The sequence below is a fragment of the Tachypleus tridentatus genome, chromosome 9, assembly GCF_004210375.1.
Source record: "Tachypleus tridentatus isolate NWPU-2018 chromosome 9, ASM421037v1, whole genome shotgun sequence".
Taxonomy (NCBI): domain Eukaryota; kingdom Metazoa; phylum Arthropoda; class Merostomata; order Xiphosura; family Limulidae; genus Tachypleus; species Tachypleus tridentatus.
This window is the reverse complement of record NC_134833.1, coordinates 98,759,042-98,776,576: the sequence shown is the minus strand read 5'-3', so window position 1 is coordinate 98,776,576 and position 17,535 is coordinate 98,759,042. Positions and strand designations below refer to the sequence as shown.

The 17,535-nt window shown below is 33.7% G+C and overlaps 1 protein-coding gene across 6 annotated transcripts in view; it reads right to left on the bottom strand.

Annotated features, from left to right (window-relative positions):
• Positions 1-12,540, bottom strand: part of LOC143225852 (uncharacterized) — a 77,274-nt gene extending 64,734 nt beyond the window's left edge. For 4 of the 6 annotated variants that reach the window (XR_013014107.1, XM_076455979.1, XM_076455983.1 and 1 more), the window contains exons 1-2: positions 12,409-12,540; positions 115-287 (exon numbers count right to left, since the gene is read on the bottom strand). Coding sequence is in view for 5 of the 6 variants with exons in the window: in XM_076455979.1 (XP_076312094.1) it covers positions 115-196 (82 nt within the window). In the remaining variant the exon portion in view is untranslated. Of the gene's footprint in view, positions 1-114; positions 288-11,658; positions 11,781-12,037; positions 12,156-12,408 lie in introns of those variants that run through there. The other 2 variants (XM_076455980.1, XM_076455982.1) reach the window with 2 other exon arrangements.
• Between the last annotated feature and the right edge of the window lie 4,995 nt (positions 12,541-17,535).

Below are 17,535 nucleotides of genomic sequence, written 5' to 3'. Positions count from 1 at the left end.
ATATTATGAAACTTCAATTCACTTAAGATTAAACTAATAACAGTTTAGACATATCCCTGAATATTATTATTCACTTTTCTTGACTTTTATAAATGTGATTTTATTAACAATTACCTTCTCTAATTGGAACTGCATCTATAAATGTAATAATCACATTGTGTAGAAAAATCAAATGAAACAAACACTGGTGAAACATCTTCAAGGACTTATCTGTGTCTTCTTCAAAGTTTCAAACATCAAATGGAGAAGCACATTTCCCTTGTATAAAAGTTACAAATCCATCTCATCTAAATGAAAAGAATGTATATTACATTTTAGAGAAAAGCAGAAATTTTAACATAAATACAGATTGGTTGAATGTATAAAACATTCAAAGTGTATATTATTATAATAATGACAAAATCTTAAGTCAATGAATACTACAATGCAAGTGACATGCATCTATTAAGAATATCAATGTTAGAGAGAATATTGAACTGGTAAACTCTCTGACTTGCATGCAGTCATTTGTAATCTTGTATTGCCATAATGCAAACATGCAAGTGTTAAATATATGCTGAATATAATTATCCTTAATGTATTTTCACATATAATTTATAAAACTATACAAAAAGATAATAAAAATGTTTAAAACAATTTAACACCTAAATATCATATACAATAGCAATATATATTTACACTTCACCAACAGTTTATCCTAATACTTAATATTAACTATTATGATGGTACTTGTATGACCCATATTCATGATACTTTTGAATACAATAATATACTTGAAGCAAGTTATAATATTAAGGTCGCTGGATGGGAAAGAACAAAAAGCTGTCATTTATGGTGCTCATTCAAAATAGACCCTTGACTTTAGTTGAGTACCTCAAGAGTTTCCTCTTTCTTATTTAATGATACTGATATGGACAAAATTAGTAAAATTTGCTGGTTACATTAAACTCTTAGGTGTTTCTAGTTGTATTGAGGATTTTAAGTACTAAAGAATAACTTGAATTAATTCATAACACATTTGAATTATGATAACTTAGATCAAGTGCTTAATAAACACAGAAACCCACTCAACAACATGACAGAAGAAAAGAATCTTAGCACTGTGGTAAGTTAGTCAAGCCATCAAAGCAGTGCTCAAATGCTAGGAGTAAAGCCAAAAGAATTTGTGTTCATAAAAATATTGTTTACAAACCAAAAAAATAATTACCTTTCTATGAAAATCATTAATGAGATTTTGCTTGAAATACTGTGTGTACAGATTTGATCTCCTCATCTAAGAAAATATATGAACTTACTGGAAAGGGATCAGAGGATGGCTACCAGGGTGATTCCAGGTATAGTTAAGTTATTTCATATTATTTTCTCTTGAGAAAAGAAGAGCATAAGGTGATCTTATTGAAATTTACAAGATAATCTCAGGGTTTTAATTGTATTAATGTTTCTGATTTCTTTATCCCAGGTTATGAATATAATAGGATGAAAATACAAATTCTTAAGATCAGGAAATAAAAGACCAGACATAAGATAGTATTTTACTTTTTCAACATTTAAGCTTTGAATGCTACTAAGTCATTTATTTCCTAGAGTATTCCCTAAAGGACCATACACCTGCTTCTATCCCAAAACTTCTGAAGATGTTCTTTATACTTTTAAGCAGTTCTTCTGATTGAAAAATTGTAACACTACTCAGTCATTCCTACACAAAGTGCAAAGATAATTCTTTTTATGCTAGACACTTCATGAAAATTGTCAATATGTATATATATATATATATATATATTTACTCTTATCATCTGAGAAGAAGAATCTAGTTCTATACCTGTTACCATCAATCTATGCTCCCTACTACTAATAAAGTTAGCAGTATATATTTAATGGATTATGAAGTTAGGTTCAAGCACTCTTAAGTTATTTCTTCAAAAGATACTGAAATCAAAAAGGGACCTCAATTATTAAAATAATATGAGAACAAAGCAGATAAGGAACCTTTGAGCAACAAATTCCAGCCCTTGGCTTCTGTAGGTGTAGAATTATTGAAGGAAAAACAAAAGGGTCAGATAAGGATGTGGATTATAAGGAGGTTATAGTTATGGATGATTCCTTGACAAGGCATGCAGAAAGAATAATCTGTGAGGTAAATATAAAAAAAAATCATGCAATGTTACCCATGGGCACAGATAAAGGATATAACTGACAAAGCAAGAGATATAATAAAGGGAGATAGCACAAATGCAGTTTTTGTGGTGCATGTAGGGACGGATAACATGGCTAAATGCTAGACTTAGATTAGTATGCAAGGATGAGCAGATTGGCTGGTTGAATTTATGGAATCACTTCAGTGGAAGAAAAGGTGTTTTTTGGAATGAATAATTTATATTTAACTATGATAGGGACTGGCTTGTTTGTCAAAGCTATTAATTCATTTGTAAGGGAAGTTTCAAACTAGAAGTAGACAATAGTGAGGAACAAAACAAGACAAATGCAAAAAGAATAAGAGGCAGAGAAAAGTTTATCAGAAAAAATGAGCATGGAAGTGGTTATAAGGATAAGTTTAATTGATACTACAAAAGTATAAGAAATAAAATAAGTGACTTTAGAGCAGTGATAAGAACAGAGGATTTTGATATGATGGAAATAACTAATATGGTAAAATGTAGTTGATTTTGATGACAGAAGTTTCTTTGAAATGTAGGGTTACAGGTTATTTAATAGGAACAGAGTATTAAAGAGGTGGGGAGCAATGGTTTTATATGTTGAAACTGAAGATGTCAAACATAATAGCAAAGAGACTGGATCCATTTGGGTTTCTAATTGTGGTTATAAAGGGAAAGTGATTTTAGTGTGAATTTGTTACAGACCACCAAATGACACTGATGAAATTAGTAAGAAACTTCACAATGAAATTAAGATTTCAGCTGTTAATGAAGTCATAATTAAGGGTGATTTTAATTTCAGACATATATCCAGTCATCCTATAAGTAATGTCCAAAAATTTAATACAGAAAGTGCATTATCATTTCTGTCTTTGTAGAAAACTTTAATGACTAAAATATGTAGTAGGAAGTGTAGAAAAATGTTCAGACAAATAACAGTAATAACCCAACTTCACTTTTTCAGATCATTAATCAAATAAACCCTTACAAAGATGGATGTGTATGAGGGGCACAGTAGGACTATAATGCTTTATGAGTTTAAAAAGGCAATAGTGCAGCTGAAATAACACGAAACATTCAAGGTGTTTATGATGCGGAGTCTCCCAATGAAAGAAAATGTTGAAGATAGTTTCAGAAGCTCTGATCAGGTGACTACAGCTTAAGTGATGTGCCATTTTAAGGTCATCCTGTTGAGTTTAATGATGACTTGCTGCTGCTGTAACAGTTGAAAAACAAGAACAGAAGCTTAATTCAGCCCACTCAACAATTCTCCGTCATTTGCAACAGCTGGGAAAAGTGTCAAAACTTGGAAAATGGGTCCCCCATGATTTGACAGAAGCCAACCTTAGAGCAAGAGTGGACATTTGCACTTCTTTGCACTCTCGTGAACATAACTCAACTTTTTTGAACATGTCAGTGAATGGTTATGTAAAATGGATATATTATAAAAATGTTAAGTGCCCCAGACAATGACTCAGTGCAGGTAAACTAGCTAAAGCACAGCCCAAAATGGACCTCCACCCTAGAAAAATCTTGTTAAGCATTTGGTGGGATATTGCTGGTGTGATCCACTTTGAGTTGCTGCCACTCAATGTAACGATTACATCATACTTCTACTGTCAACCGTTAGAACGCTTGAATGTTGCACTGAAAGAAAGGAGGTCTCCTTTGACCAATTGTAAAGGTGTTGCATTACACCAAGATAATGCAATGCCCCATACAGCAAGGATCACATCTGCAAAGATCGAAGAGTTAGACTGGGAGAAACTTCCACATCCTCTTTATTCTCCAGACTTGGCCCTATCTGATTATCATCTGTTCTAAAGTTTGCAAAACTATCTTGATGGAAAAGAACTTGGAACACATGAAGATGTCAAAACTACCCTCTCTACATTCTTTTACACTAAACCCCAAGAATTTTATAGAAGCGGCATTCAGAAGCTTGTGAATCATTTACAGGAAGTAATTGATAGATAATAATGGAACATACATTATTGATTAAATAATATCAAAAGTATTTTAAATTCTTTATCTTTTTCTGAACCTAAAATTGAATATTACGTATTGGATGACCTGATAATAGTGGTGTTTTTACCACACAACAAACAAACCAAGTAGATTTAAATTAAATAATTCATGTCTACCTTAAATCTTAACTGCAGTCTATTTAACGTGTTAGAATTTAAATGTTGTGTTAGACTGTGAACATAACAATCAGTAAAGAAATTCTTAGGATACAAGCATCATCCAACCCACATAAATTATGGTTATTCTTACTATAAAATAAGAAACATTGCATCTCCAGGCATCACCTAGTCTGGCATTATCTTTCTGTACAGAATGCTTGCCATTTATGAATAAAAACTTAATTAGGGTTAAAAAGGTCAATGACCTTTAAAAAAACTAAAAACATTTGTATGGTGGACAGTGTCATTGGTGATGGTTATGAGTAAACCTTGGGACAAAACATGTTTAAAATGAGTGCTGTTGTTAAGTCTTGATGATGGGAAGTCAGTAAACTGTGGTTTATTGTGACCTGAGTTTCACACAGACAACACATTGGTGTATCAGTCCCAGATAAAAGAAAACAATGAGTTAAAAAACTGTGACCAATGCATAGTCTAATTAGGACAATTTCTTTCTGATTCCTATGGAAACAAGATGGCCAAAGCCCAATAAAGGATTTTATTTGGAAAAGCTTGTTTTCACGTTGCTCACTCCAAGTCGACTGCCAAATGGCAAGGAGCTGAGCATTGAACACAGAACCATAGTCCATGTATGGAACAGGCACAGCAGTGATAGTACCACAACAGACAGACTTAGCTATGGTGTCAGCAAACTCGTTCCCATGAATACCAACCTGGGCTGGTACCCAGAAAAATTGGATTGAAGAAGATTTTAAAGAAAAATGGGCCAGTTTGTTTTGAATATCAGTGAGAACTGACATGATTCAATTCCAGGGCTAACAGAGAGCTAAGTTAATTGGTATAAATAGTACAGTTCATGTACTACAAAGCTTCTGTATGATCCAGGGCAAGAGAAACAGCATACATTTTGGCAGTGAACACAGAAACTTTACAGGAGATTCTGTGTGCAACAACCAAATCATGGCAATAATGGCAGAGACCACAGGGTCAGTTCATTTTGACCCATGTGTATAAATGGGAATGGAAGGATGGTTCATAATATCTTTGGCAAATAGTATCTGTCTTCTTCTGATGACTCAAAGAAAGTTCACGTTTGGGGATAGTAATCGGCCATGGTGGGATGGACTGACCTGTGGATACTGCTATCTCATCCAAAGATAGACCCGGTTCATCCAACTTCATCTGGAGATAAAAGCTAACAGGAACAATGGCAGACCATCTATTATGAAAAAATGTAGCCCACTGAGGAAGGAAAACACAACCCCATGTGGGATGCTGAAGTAAAGATTGAAATTTTGAAGCATACATTAAAGACAGTTGCAAACAATGAAGGTATAGAGGGGGTTCAGGGGACTATATGTACAAACTCTGGACTGGAAAGTGCAGAAGGCCCCTGTGCAGAGCCAAAGTCCCTGACAGTGAACAGGGTCCAACATTTTCAAGGCTGAGGTCCTGATAGAGCTAAAGACCAGAGACCTGTAGTCAAGTTTTGATTGAATAAGGGCACAATAGATTTTTAGCATGGAACATCGATCAGCTCTCCAAGAGGTGGAAGAGAGGACACAGAGGATATTCAGTGCCCTTGTACACTTGACACATATCTGCTTGATATGTAAAATAAAGGTCAGCTTACAGTCAAATATAAGCCCCAAGTACTTTGCCTCAGAGACCATGGGAAGGACAACTTCAGCAGTACAGAATTCAGGATCAGGGTGAATACCCTATTGATGGTAAAAATGCATGCAAACAGTTTTGGAGAAAGAAAGGTTGAAACCATTTACTGTGATCCACTTCAGTAAATAATTGAGGGCAGTCTGTAGCTGCTTCTCAACATACCTCATAATTGAAGACTGACACGAGATGTAGAAGTCATCGACAAAGAGACTGTTTTCAACTGCAGGGGGTAGTTGTCCACTGATGCTATTAATCTTTATAATGAAAAGTGTGACACCCAAGATACAGCCCTGAGGGACTCCATGTTCTTGTGGGAAAGAATGGGAAAGTGTCAAACCCACTCAGACTTGAAATTGCTGATTCATCAAAAAATGTTTCATAAAAATCGGTAAAATGCCTCGCAACCCATACAAGTGGAGGTCATGCAAGATACCATACCTCCACATTGTATAATAAGCTTTCTCAAGGTAAAAAATACATAAACAAAATGTTGTCACTTGAGAAAAACTTTCCTGGTTGATGTTTCAAGTCGAATCAGGTGATCCATGATGGAGAGCTGACAATGAGTGGGTGAAAGGTGGTTGTTTGATTCGAGAAGCCAAACAAGACAAGCATTAGCAATCCCCTAAAGGATTTTACACAGACAGCTTGTCAAAGCAGCAGGACAGCATTTAAAAGGAGAGGCAGGAGAAAGATGACACAACATCTCATAATGAATATCATCAGGTCTGACTGATGTACTGCCAAACCAATGAAGAGCAAGTTTAAGTTCCACCAGCATGAGAAGGTGATTATAGTCATAGAGATGATCAACTCAAAAGGAAAAAGGCAATCATTCTACCCTTGTTTTGATGGCTAAATAGATGGGGATGAAGCAGAAGCACTAGATGCATGAGAAATGCTTTTGCCAAGTGTACTGGCAATGCTCTGGGTATCAGCAACTTCTTGGCCAACTTCTTCAGATCTGTTTTTCTTTCATTTTTTTCATTTTATTTATTTTGTCAGAAAGAGGGGTGTCCATAATAAAGAAGCTACATTTCAGTGCCCACTCACCCACAAAGCCCTACAGTGCCAAACAAGGACACTACAGCAATGCCAGGGTTTCATGAGCACTATACCCAAACACCAGCATCAGATACAATGTCCACAACACCTATTGAGAACATCAAACACTGGTACTTGGTCAACCTTAGCCCAAGTGGACAAGCCAACTTGCCCAAGGGGAGGCCACCCCAAGGTTGCCCCTCTGCAGGAATTCAAGGCCAAAGTGGTGTGTTAAGGTTAGACCCCTCAACCATCAGGATCCTCTTCTCCCCTTCATGGGTCATCATGCACAGCAAACACATGGGTGGATGTTTAGATCCCAGAGGAGATAAACTGAAAGAAGAGAACCTTCCCTGGGAGGTCCCTTCACTACCTACAAGAATTATCTGTGAAGTGGGTGACTAAAATATCTGGAAACACTGATCAGATGTAGAAAATTTTTAAAAATAAATTTTTAAATATTCAAGATAAACATATTTCTTATAAAAAGAAAAGGACAGCTGCAAATAAACAACCAGATTGTTTCACATACAGTTTAACAGGTAAAATTAAAGAAAAGCATCATAAATTTAAGACATTTAAATGGACTGGTATGACAGGAGACTTAAAACATGATATAAAAGTTGGTGAAATTAGAACATCAAAAATGAAGGAGAAAAGATTGACTGAAAATGTAAAAAATAACACTAAGGATTTCTTTAAATACATCAAGGGTAAGTAAAATGTTAAAATGGGTATAGGACTCTTGAAGGATGATAAAGGTAGACTAGTATGTAATGATTAAAAGAGGGCTGCATTATTTTGTTTTTTCTTTGGTTTTTACTACTGCAGATTTACAAAGACTTACCACTGTTCCAGCAGGGAACCAGTTGGCAGGTATCAGAAAATTAGAAGTTAGCTAATGTATCTCCTCTTTATAGGGTATGTGATAAAAATTGTCCTAGTAATTACAGACCCATTATTTCTTACATCAACTGTGGAAAACGTTTTGGAAAGTGTGTTAAAAGATGTTTTGTAAAGTCATTTAAAAAAGTTTAGAATTTTATCTGAGAGTCAACATGGTTTCACTAAGATAAAAATATTTCCTTACAAATCTTTCTACATTCTTTGAAAAGGTTACTGGTTACGTAGATGAGGGTAATGGTGTAAATTTGGTGTATCTGAATTTTAAATGCCACATAAAAGGCTTGTAAAGAAATTATCTCTATAAGTGAAGGGGATAACTTTAGCAAACAGGATAGAAAAGTGGCTGGATGGAAAAAGGAAGAGGGTTGTTATAAATGGAGTTCAGTCAAACTGGGTTAATGACACAAGTGGGGCACCTCATGGCTCAGGCTCAAGACCTTTGCTCTTTTTGATTCACATCAATTATGTAAATGAAGGAGTGGTCAATAAATTACTAAAATTCATAGATGATATTAAGATCTCGGATGTTGCTAGCTATGAAAGGAATGCTACTGATTTACAAAAGGATTTTGATCATTTAGTGAGTTGAGCAAATAAGTAGCAGAGAGGTTCTAATCATAATAAATGCAAGATAATGAATGGGGGTTATCATCATTTGAATTATAAGAATAATTTGTATGGGAATAATCATAACAGTGTCATGAAGAAAAGGAAACTTGGTGTAATAGTTGATCAGTCTCTAAAGTCATCCAAGCAGTGTGCTGCTACTAGTGGCAGGGAAAACAGGATTTTAGATTGTATCTACAGAAACACTGAATACAAGTCTAAAGAGGTTATAAATTAATTGTACAAGTCACTGGTTAGGTTGACTTTTGTGTACTGTATTCATTCTTAGGCTCTTTACCTTAGGAAAGACATTGAATTATTAGAAAGGATTTAAAGGAAGGTTACTAAAATGGTACCTGGATGGAGGGGTTGTCATAGGAGAAGAAACTGAGATCCTTAAATTTGTTTTTTCTTGAAAAAAGAAGAGTTAGAGAAGATTTGACTGAGGTATCTATATGTAAATGGGATTGATAGTGTTGATACATCATCATTTTTTATACTGAACAGTAAGAATAGTAGGACTAGGTATGTAAGTATAAATTTTGGCAGGGTATGAGTCATTTTCAGCTAAGTCAGTTTCATTTTTCTAACAGGATGGTTGGTCTGAGGAATGGATTGCCTTTGGATGTTGTAGAGGCAGTAAATTTGAGTTTAAGAAAAAGCTGGATAAATATGTGAATGATAAGGGCTGGCTTTAAGATTTTTTTAAATTATTTTAATTTACTTTAGAGGATGGAACAGTCAAGATGGACCAATAGGTCCCATGTTATTCCAAAACATTATGCTATATTGTGACAACTCATTTGATATCTAGTAAGATAAGGGTGAAAATGGTTCCCTGAATGTATAAGACTATCATTACTATAGTTGGAAGCCTAGATACACAATTTTTATCAGATAAACTTATCTTCCTTTCTAGTGTTAAATTTGTTGTAAACCTAATATAATTTTGGCACATATCAGTAAATAGTTTAGATAAAAATCATCAGTTGGGCCAAACTTTAACTAATTTTTACAGTGTTGTTTTATAACCCATGAAAGAATAACTTGAGGAAAGAGTCCATAGGCTGATACCTAGAACATAAAAGTTGTCATAAGAGTACAAGTGTAGATTTCTGAAATTTTATCTTGAAAGAAAAAAAGAAGAGTTTGAAAAAGTGTAATGGAGATGTTCAAGTTCATTAAGGAAACTAAGAGTATCACTAACATTTTTTTAAAATATCTAATGGCAAAAAAAGTAGAAAACCTAAATAAAGATCAGGGCTAGATTTTAGTTGTTTTTATCTTAAGTGTATATGACAACCATATAGACCAATAAGCCCCTTGATTTCTTTATATGCTATATTCAGTTTATATGATTGTCTAAAAGAATGATAGAATAACACATCTGGTTTATTTGTACTGTATTCTCAAAATAACAAAATATAATATACTACAAGTTTAAAATTAAGAAAAGACATGTTAGACTCTAATTTAGGAAAGTTTTGTTTTTTTAAGTGGGTAATTAGCATATGGAATGAGTTACCATCAGTAACAGAAGGGATTAAAAACAAAATAAATAATTTCTTGAAAAATAAAAGGTGGGTTAAAATTTTTCTTTTAAACACATTTGGGTGAGTCAGGAAAGTCTTGAAGAGCCAAATGTTTTCTTTTTGTCTGTTTCAAACAACCTTATGAGGGGAAAACCCTAAGTTTCAAGTTTACAACATCTATGGAAGATTTTGATAAGCAAACAGTCCTTTTTATCACTGGCTTGTGTTTTCATGATAATATGATATAATTTCATATTATAAGTGCTTCAACATACTATACTCATTAATGATATGAAAAAAAAATACTATGATGCTTCCAGATAATCAGTTAGAAGAGTAACTCAAACACTGTAAGAACTAAGTGATACTTAACAAATAACACGAGGCTTAAAGACAACAAAATAACTGTTGGTCCACTTAAGACATTCCAACCACTAAACATTAAAATAAAAAACAAAACAAAGTTAAATCCAACTCTTATCTTTAAAATATTTATCAAGTTTTCCCTTAAACTCCACTAAATTTACTTAATCCACAACATATGAAGGCAAACCATTTGAAATGCTAACCACCATTAAAAAAATTACTGAATACCTTAGCTGCCAAAATTTATTCACGTTCTATAGTACTATTATTTTCACGATTAAGTATGAAATATTTTAATAATTGACATTACCAATTCCCTAAAAAATATTAAACATCTCAATCACATCCATTGTAACTCTTCTTAAGAAGAAAATAATTTCATATATCTTACGTATCCTTGTATAACAATCTTTCCATCCCAGGTATTACCTTAGTAGCCCTCCTATAACCCTTTTATTTTAAGACAATTCAATATCCTTCCCAGAGTAATAAGCTCAAAAATGAACACAGTGTTTGAAGCGATGCTCAACCAGTGACCTATAAAATAAAACTGTAGTCTCTTTATACCTACAGTCATTATTTACACAGTTACATCCTAAAATCCTATCTTCCCTACCAGAAGCAACACTGTAATTATTGGATTGTTTTAAGATGTTGATTTGCCAGAACACCAAGACGCTTTTATTCAATAACATAATTTGGGTTATTCACATTAAAAGTATACTTAAATTATGAGAACCTAATGTATTACCATGCATTTATTATTCCAACAACCATTTACTCACTCACCAAATAATCAAAATCATTTAAGCAGCATCCTCACAAACACAACCAGAAACACCAAAGACCTTAATTATCGTCAGCAAATTCAAGACCTTGATTGACCATTCCTTAATAAATGTCACTGATGTAAATCAGCACTGCATATATATATTGTATTATGTATGTTAATCAAAATATAGTTTGGCTGAGGCCTATAACAGCAAAGAAAATCTTTCATAGAGAAAAAAAATGTATTTTTGATTAACAGTTCAGACTTAAATAATTTTGGTTCATAATGAAATGTGGCTTGTAACTAGTACTACCATATAATGTGAAAATCGCCTGATACCATCTTATACAAACACTAAAAAATAATCACTCACTAAATTGGCACTATGTAATATATTATTGCTACTACAAGATATACTAGATGTAGTAGAAAAACAAAAGAAATGTAACTAAGCCTACCTGCAGTATCTATATTGGTAATACTAGTACTAGAAAATAGTACTGACTTTTTGTTTAGCCTTATTCATTACATTTCTGATTCAAATGTCGTTTGTTACTGCAGTATAAGTTTTAGTGTTACACAGTTGGCCTGTAGCTAAGCTATCTACCTGTGGTAGTAAGTGAAAATCAAAATTAAAAACAGTAAATACAAGCAATGAATGGATTGGGTGTGAAGTACTAACAAAAAGAAACACAAGCCTAACGCTAAAGAGTAAATCGTGTGATAATTACTAGTTCTATTAACAACAATTAAGAATTACATCATTTAACAACAGCTCCATGAACACATATAACCTTAAAAACTTTATAAAGTTAAAGTAATTTTTATTTGCCTTACATTTCACTGTGTAAGCTTAACTACAAAGAAAAATAATGTTAGTAAAATATACGCTTTATCTGTTTGAAGCTTATACTTTTACACACATATTCTTTCTTTATATGTTCCCAACCCTTTTTTGTTCCATGTAGGGCGTTATAAATATAACTTTCCAAAACAGAGACCACTCAAAAAGTAACGAGTACAGAGTGGTTAATGTTAGTTGTAATGCTAATACTATGGTGATAATGCTACACAAGCAACGTTGTTTTTTGTTTCTATAATAATATAAAACCTAAGTCTTGATTAAGCTTTGTAAAATTAAAGTATTTTACCTTTTATAACCACATACGTAATATTTATACACATATGCAGCGATATTATATGCTTACCTTGTTAGTTTCACTTTGTTTAAATCAATCACCAATCGTTACCTCACCGTATGTAAAAACGCTATATGTAATAGTACTAGTTAGTCGCTCGCTAGTGGTTATCTTCTGTTAACAAAAAACAATGACATTGTAGTGTGTGGGAAGCTTTGATAAAATTCACATTCAGCACAGTTTTCATTTTGTATAACAACGTGTATCTTATTAACTTTGTAGTGTTCTGAATAAATAGACATATGCTTGAATTTTTTATTTATGGTAGTATACATAATTTTTTTCCCTAGGTAATACAAACGTTTTATTAGATGCTTATTAATATCAACTTCCGATCAGAGCTAGCTACCTACTTTGAATCAAACTAAAAATCAACATGGTGATAAATAAATCAACTATACTTTTCTTACGTCCTCGCATTCAGTGAACAATATTTACAATATGTACACCAGATTTTATTTTGCATAACGTTTATAAATTGTGTTATTTTGTAGCATACACATTTGCTTGTATTTTTAAAACAAATTTACAAATGGGCGCTGAGCCAACCGCGAAATTTTTGATATTATAATTAATTATGAATTACAAGACGATCCAACAACTGACATAAAAAGAAAACAACAATTAATTATCTAATTGTTTCATGTCATATCACAGTGGGGCATTGTGTATAGTCACCTATTAATTAATGTACACACAAATGGTTCGTACATTAAATACAATAACAGATCTGGTTGTGCATTCATCGTCTCAGGAAACAACATTCAGCATAAGGATGTTTGAGCATTAAACTTTTCACAAGGATGAAGCTGGAAACCATAACACAAGCGTCTGAAAAGCAATTAACCATATATAAGCAGTGCCATCAAAATAATACTTGCGAGTATCACAATAATGCTGCGTAAACTTTAAAATTAGTTCCCGTATAAATGGCACAAAACAAAGTAACCTCATGGTAAAATTCTCGCCTGTTTATATGTGCTAAGCCATGTCCGGGTAAAATTAAATGAGGTAACTGACAGTTTGACAAGAGAAGACACCTTTTTACTAAATCCAGCGCGACCCATTTGGTATGATACTGTAAGTTGATAGTAGAAAGTACGACAGACCTTCATCGACATTCAGAGGAAACAATACTGCTGGAAAACAAAGTACAAAACGGTGTGGTAAGAAAAAGCAAAATATGGAGAATCAGTATGACAATACACATCCAAAACGTCACTAATGGCATCAGTAAAGAATCTCTTTTCTTCTTCCTGCAACAAAGCCAGTCTCAGATAAGGAATCAACGCATTTGAGTACAACTCCCAGAGCTATTAACCAATACTCAACACAACTATTAAGGTGAAAACATAGATACACAATATGCAACCTAGTATGTATTTCCTACCCACTTAGCTCATATATAATTTTTAATAAAACGTTTGTGCATATGAAGTGTCTTGTCTTTCATATAGAAAGTCATTAAATAGGATTCATTAAGTTCTTCTCACCCAAGTTACTCACGGAATCGGATTAGTCAATTAATGGTGAGCATTCTGTACAGAAAGATAATGGCAGACTAGGTGATGCCCGGATATACGATGTTTCTTATTTTACAGTAAGAATGACCATAATTTATGTGGCTTGGATGATGCTTGTATCCTAAGAATGTCTTTACTGATTGTTGTGTTCACAGTCTAGCACAATATTTAAATTCTAACACGTTAAATAGACTGCAGTTAAGATTTAAGGTAGACATGAATTATTTTATTTAAATCTACTTGGTTTGTTTGTTGTACGGTAAAAATACCACTATTATCAGGTCATCCAATACGTAATGTTCAATTTTAGGTTCAGAAAAAGATAAAGAATTTAAAATACTTTTGATATTATTTAATCAATAATGCATGTTCCATTATTATCAATTACTTCCTGTAAATGATTCACAAGCTTCTGAATGCCACTTCTATAAAATTCTTGGGGTTTGGTGTAAAAGAATGTAGAGAGGGTAGTTTTGACATCTTCATGTGTTCCAAGCTCTTTTTCATCAAGATAGTTTTGCAAACTTTAGAATAGATGATAATCAGATGGGGCAAAGTCTGGAGAATAAAGAGGAGGTGGAAGTTTTTCCCAGTCTAACTCTTCGATCTTTGCAGATGTGATCCTTGCTGTATGGGGCAGTACATTATCCTGGTGTAACACAACACCTTTACAATTGGTCAAAGCATACCTCCTTTCTTTCAGTGCAACATTCAAGCGTTCTAACGGTTGACAGTAGAAGTATGATGTAATCGTTACATTGAGTGGCAGCAACTCAAAGTGGATCACACCAGCAATATCCCACCAAATGCTTAACAAGATTTTTCTAGGGTGGAGGTCCATTTTGGGCTGTGCTTTAGCTAGTTTACCTGCACTGAGTCATTGTCTGGGGCACTTAACATTTTTATAATATATCCATTTTACACAACCATTCACTGACATGTTCAAAAAAGTTGAGTTATGTTCACGAGAGTGCAAAGAAGTGCAAATGTCCACTCTTGCTCTAAGGTTGGCTTCTGTCAAATCATGGGGGACCCATTTTCCAAGTTTTGACACTTTTCCAAGCTGTTGCAAATGACGGAGAATTGTTGAGTGGGCTGAATTAAGCTTCTGTTCTTGTTTTTCAACTGTTACAGCAGCAGCAAGTCATCATTAAACTCAACAGGATGACCTTAAAATGGCACATCACTTAAGCTGTAGTCACCTGATCTGAGCTTCTGAAACTATCTTCGACATTTTCTTTCATTGGGAGACTCCGCATCATAAACACCTTGAATGTTTCGTGTAGTTTCTCCTGTACTATTGCCTTTTTAAACTCATAAAGCATTATAGACCTACTGTACTCCTCATACACATCCATCTTCATAAGGGTTTATTTGATTACTGATCTAAAAAGTGAAGTTGGGTTAGTTTCTTTTTTTTGTCTGAACATTTTTATACATGCCCTACTACATATTTTCGTCACTAAAGCCTTCTACAAAGACAGAAATGATGATGCACTTTCTGCATTAAATTTTTCTACATCACTTATGGGATGACCTAATACATTCATCTTTTCCTTTGAAGTTGTTTGAGCGACAAGAAATTGCTTCACTTTGTTTAACTTGTGTTCAGTCTCTTTCTTTGTGTTAAACTCAGTTGATTTCAGTAAGAAACACATTTCTACTTCACAATAAATATCTTGGTTAGCCACCAGTTATCCTGCAGTTCCTATTCAATTCCTCGATGGAAACTCAGTGAAATTGGAAATATCAAAGAGTAGACAGGAAGAAGAAATTTGTTAGAACTAGAAAACATTTTCTGCTGATACTTTGAAGTTCCATGACACTGTCATAATTTGATGCACTCAGAATAGACAATTAGATACACCACTTTCATCTCAATTAATGGGAGGCACAGATAAGTGAGGATGGTCTGTGGTCTGGTGAGTCTGATACTGAATGAGATTTGTTTTTACAGAACTTCTAGACATTCGTTAGCCAGAGTAAATCAACCCCAGCTCTATTTAATGCCATTTGTAATTATTCGTGTAACTGCTGGACGATATCTGCCAATCTGAACTATTTTTTCAAAGAGTGAAGCATTAAGCATGAACAGGTGATCTATGGGCCTCTCTGTTACGTAATTTACACTACCAGGACAACCACAAGCTACAGAAAAGTTTGATGGTGTGCAGCAGTTAATTTTGTGGCTTTTAGTGACATTCGCTATCTGGAATGAATGGATTTGGGGACAAGCAGTGTAATAACGAATGTTGGATATGTATAGTTTAGTGCTTGGCTAAATCAAATGTTTCAATGAAGTGAAGCAGCATTATATTGCAATGTACTTTGAGATGCCGACAACAACATCCTGATCATGATGACTGAGTTAAAAGCAGCTAGGATAGTTATTTGACTGCAAAATTACTGACGTGATTTATTTCTTTACAAGCTATCAAGTGACGTCTGCTGTATGACATATGCACAACATTATATTATTGTCATTTGATGATCACAAGGTTACAAAGTTGACAGGACCAAAAATGACACTGCATCATTTCCTTTCTGAGCTGCCCCCCAGTGGCTCAGCGGTATGTCTGCGGACTTACAACGCTACAAACCGGGTTTCGATACCCGCGGTGGGCAGATCCCATTGTATAGCTTTGTGCTTAATTCAAACAACCACAACCTTTCTGAGCTATTTGGAGAAGGTTCACAACGAGATATTTTCAAGACATTGACTAACAACTGCTTGATTATGGCAGATTTTGGATGGTTGGAATTAGTATATATAAAACCTAAGATATCATCAGTTTACATAACTGTCAACGATTACTAGAATTTAGAGTACTTGTTTGAAAGAGCACTGTAGTCTTAATTTTCCTAACTACTGAGCAATTTTCTATGTTGAAATGAAAGTCTGCTGTTTCATGGTTATCTCTCATCTCATTTAGTTGAATATTATACGGAAAATATTGTGTGATATTCGCTAGACTCTTTGAGTACACTTAATGTACTTAATTCCTTAATATGCAGAAACAGTGCTGTACTTGAATGCACAAGAAGTCAGTGGAAATCTTCCATGACTATCAGATGAGATGAGTTTAAAGCCATATCACTGCATCAAGGCATTATCATTTGGTATGGTCATCCAACTTTTGTATAATCATTAAAGAACAGGTGAAAAAAATTAGTGTTTGAGTCTTAAATATCCATTTAAGGTGATTCACCGCGGGCTTAAAATATACAAGATTTTTACTCGCGTTATGAATATTTAAATGAACCCACCAGTTGCTTTTGTTTTCGTTTATTTAATTTTTAATATTATAATGAGCCTGTAAATAATGATATACTAACAGTTTTTTTGCTCTTAATCTAGTATTTTAAGAGTCACTCATGAGCATTTGTATTAATGTTTTATTTTTATTCAATACGTGCATCATCATGTATTTTTGCCTCAGCAAAATTCAGCGTATTATTTTTATAGCTGTTTGAACAGTTTCCAACTCGATATATTTATATTCGTCCATTAATTTTTATTTGCATTGTACGAGAGATATATGGAAGAAATTACATTTAAGTTGCTAATAAACTATTGATATTTTTCAAATTTCATCTCCAAACTATTTTTAAG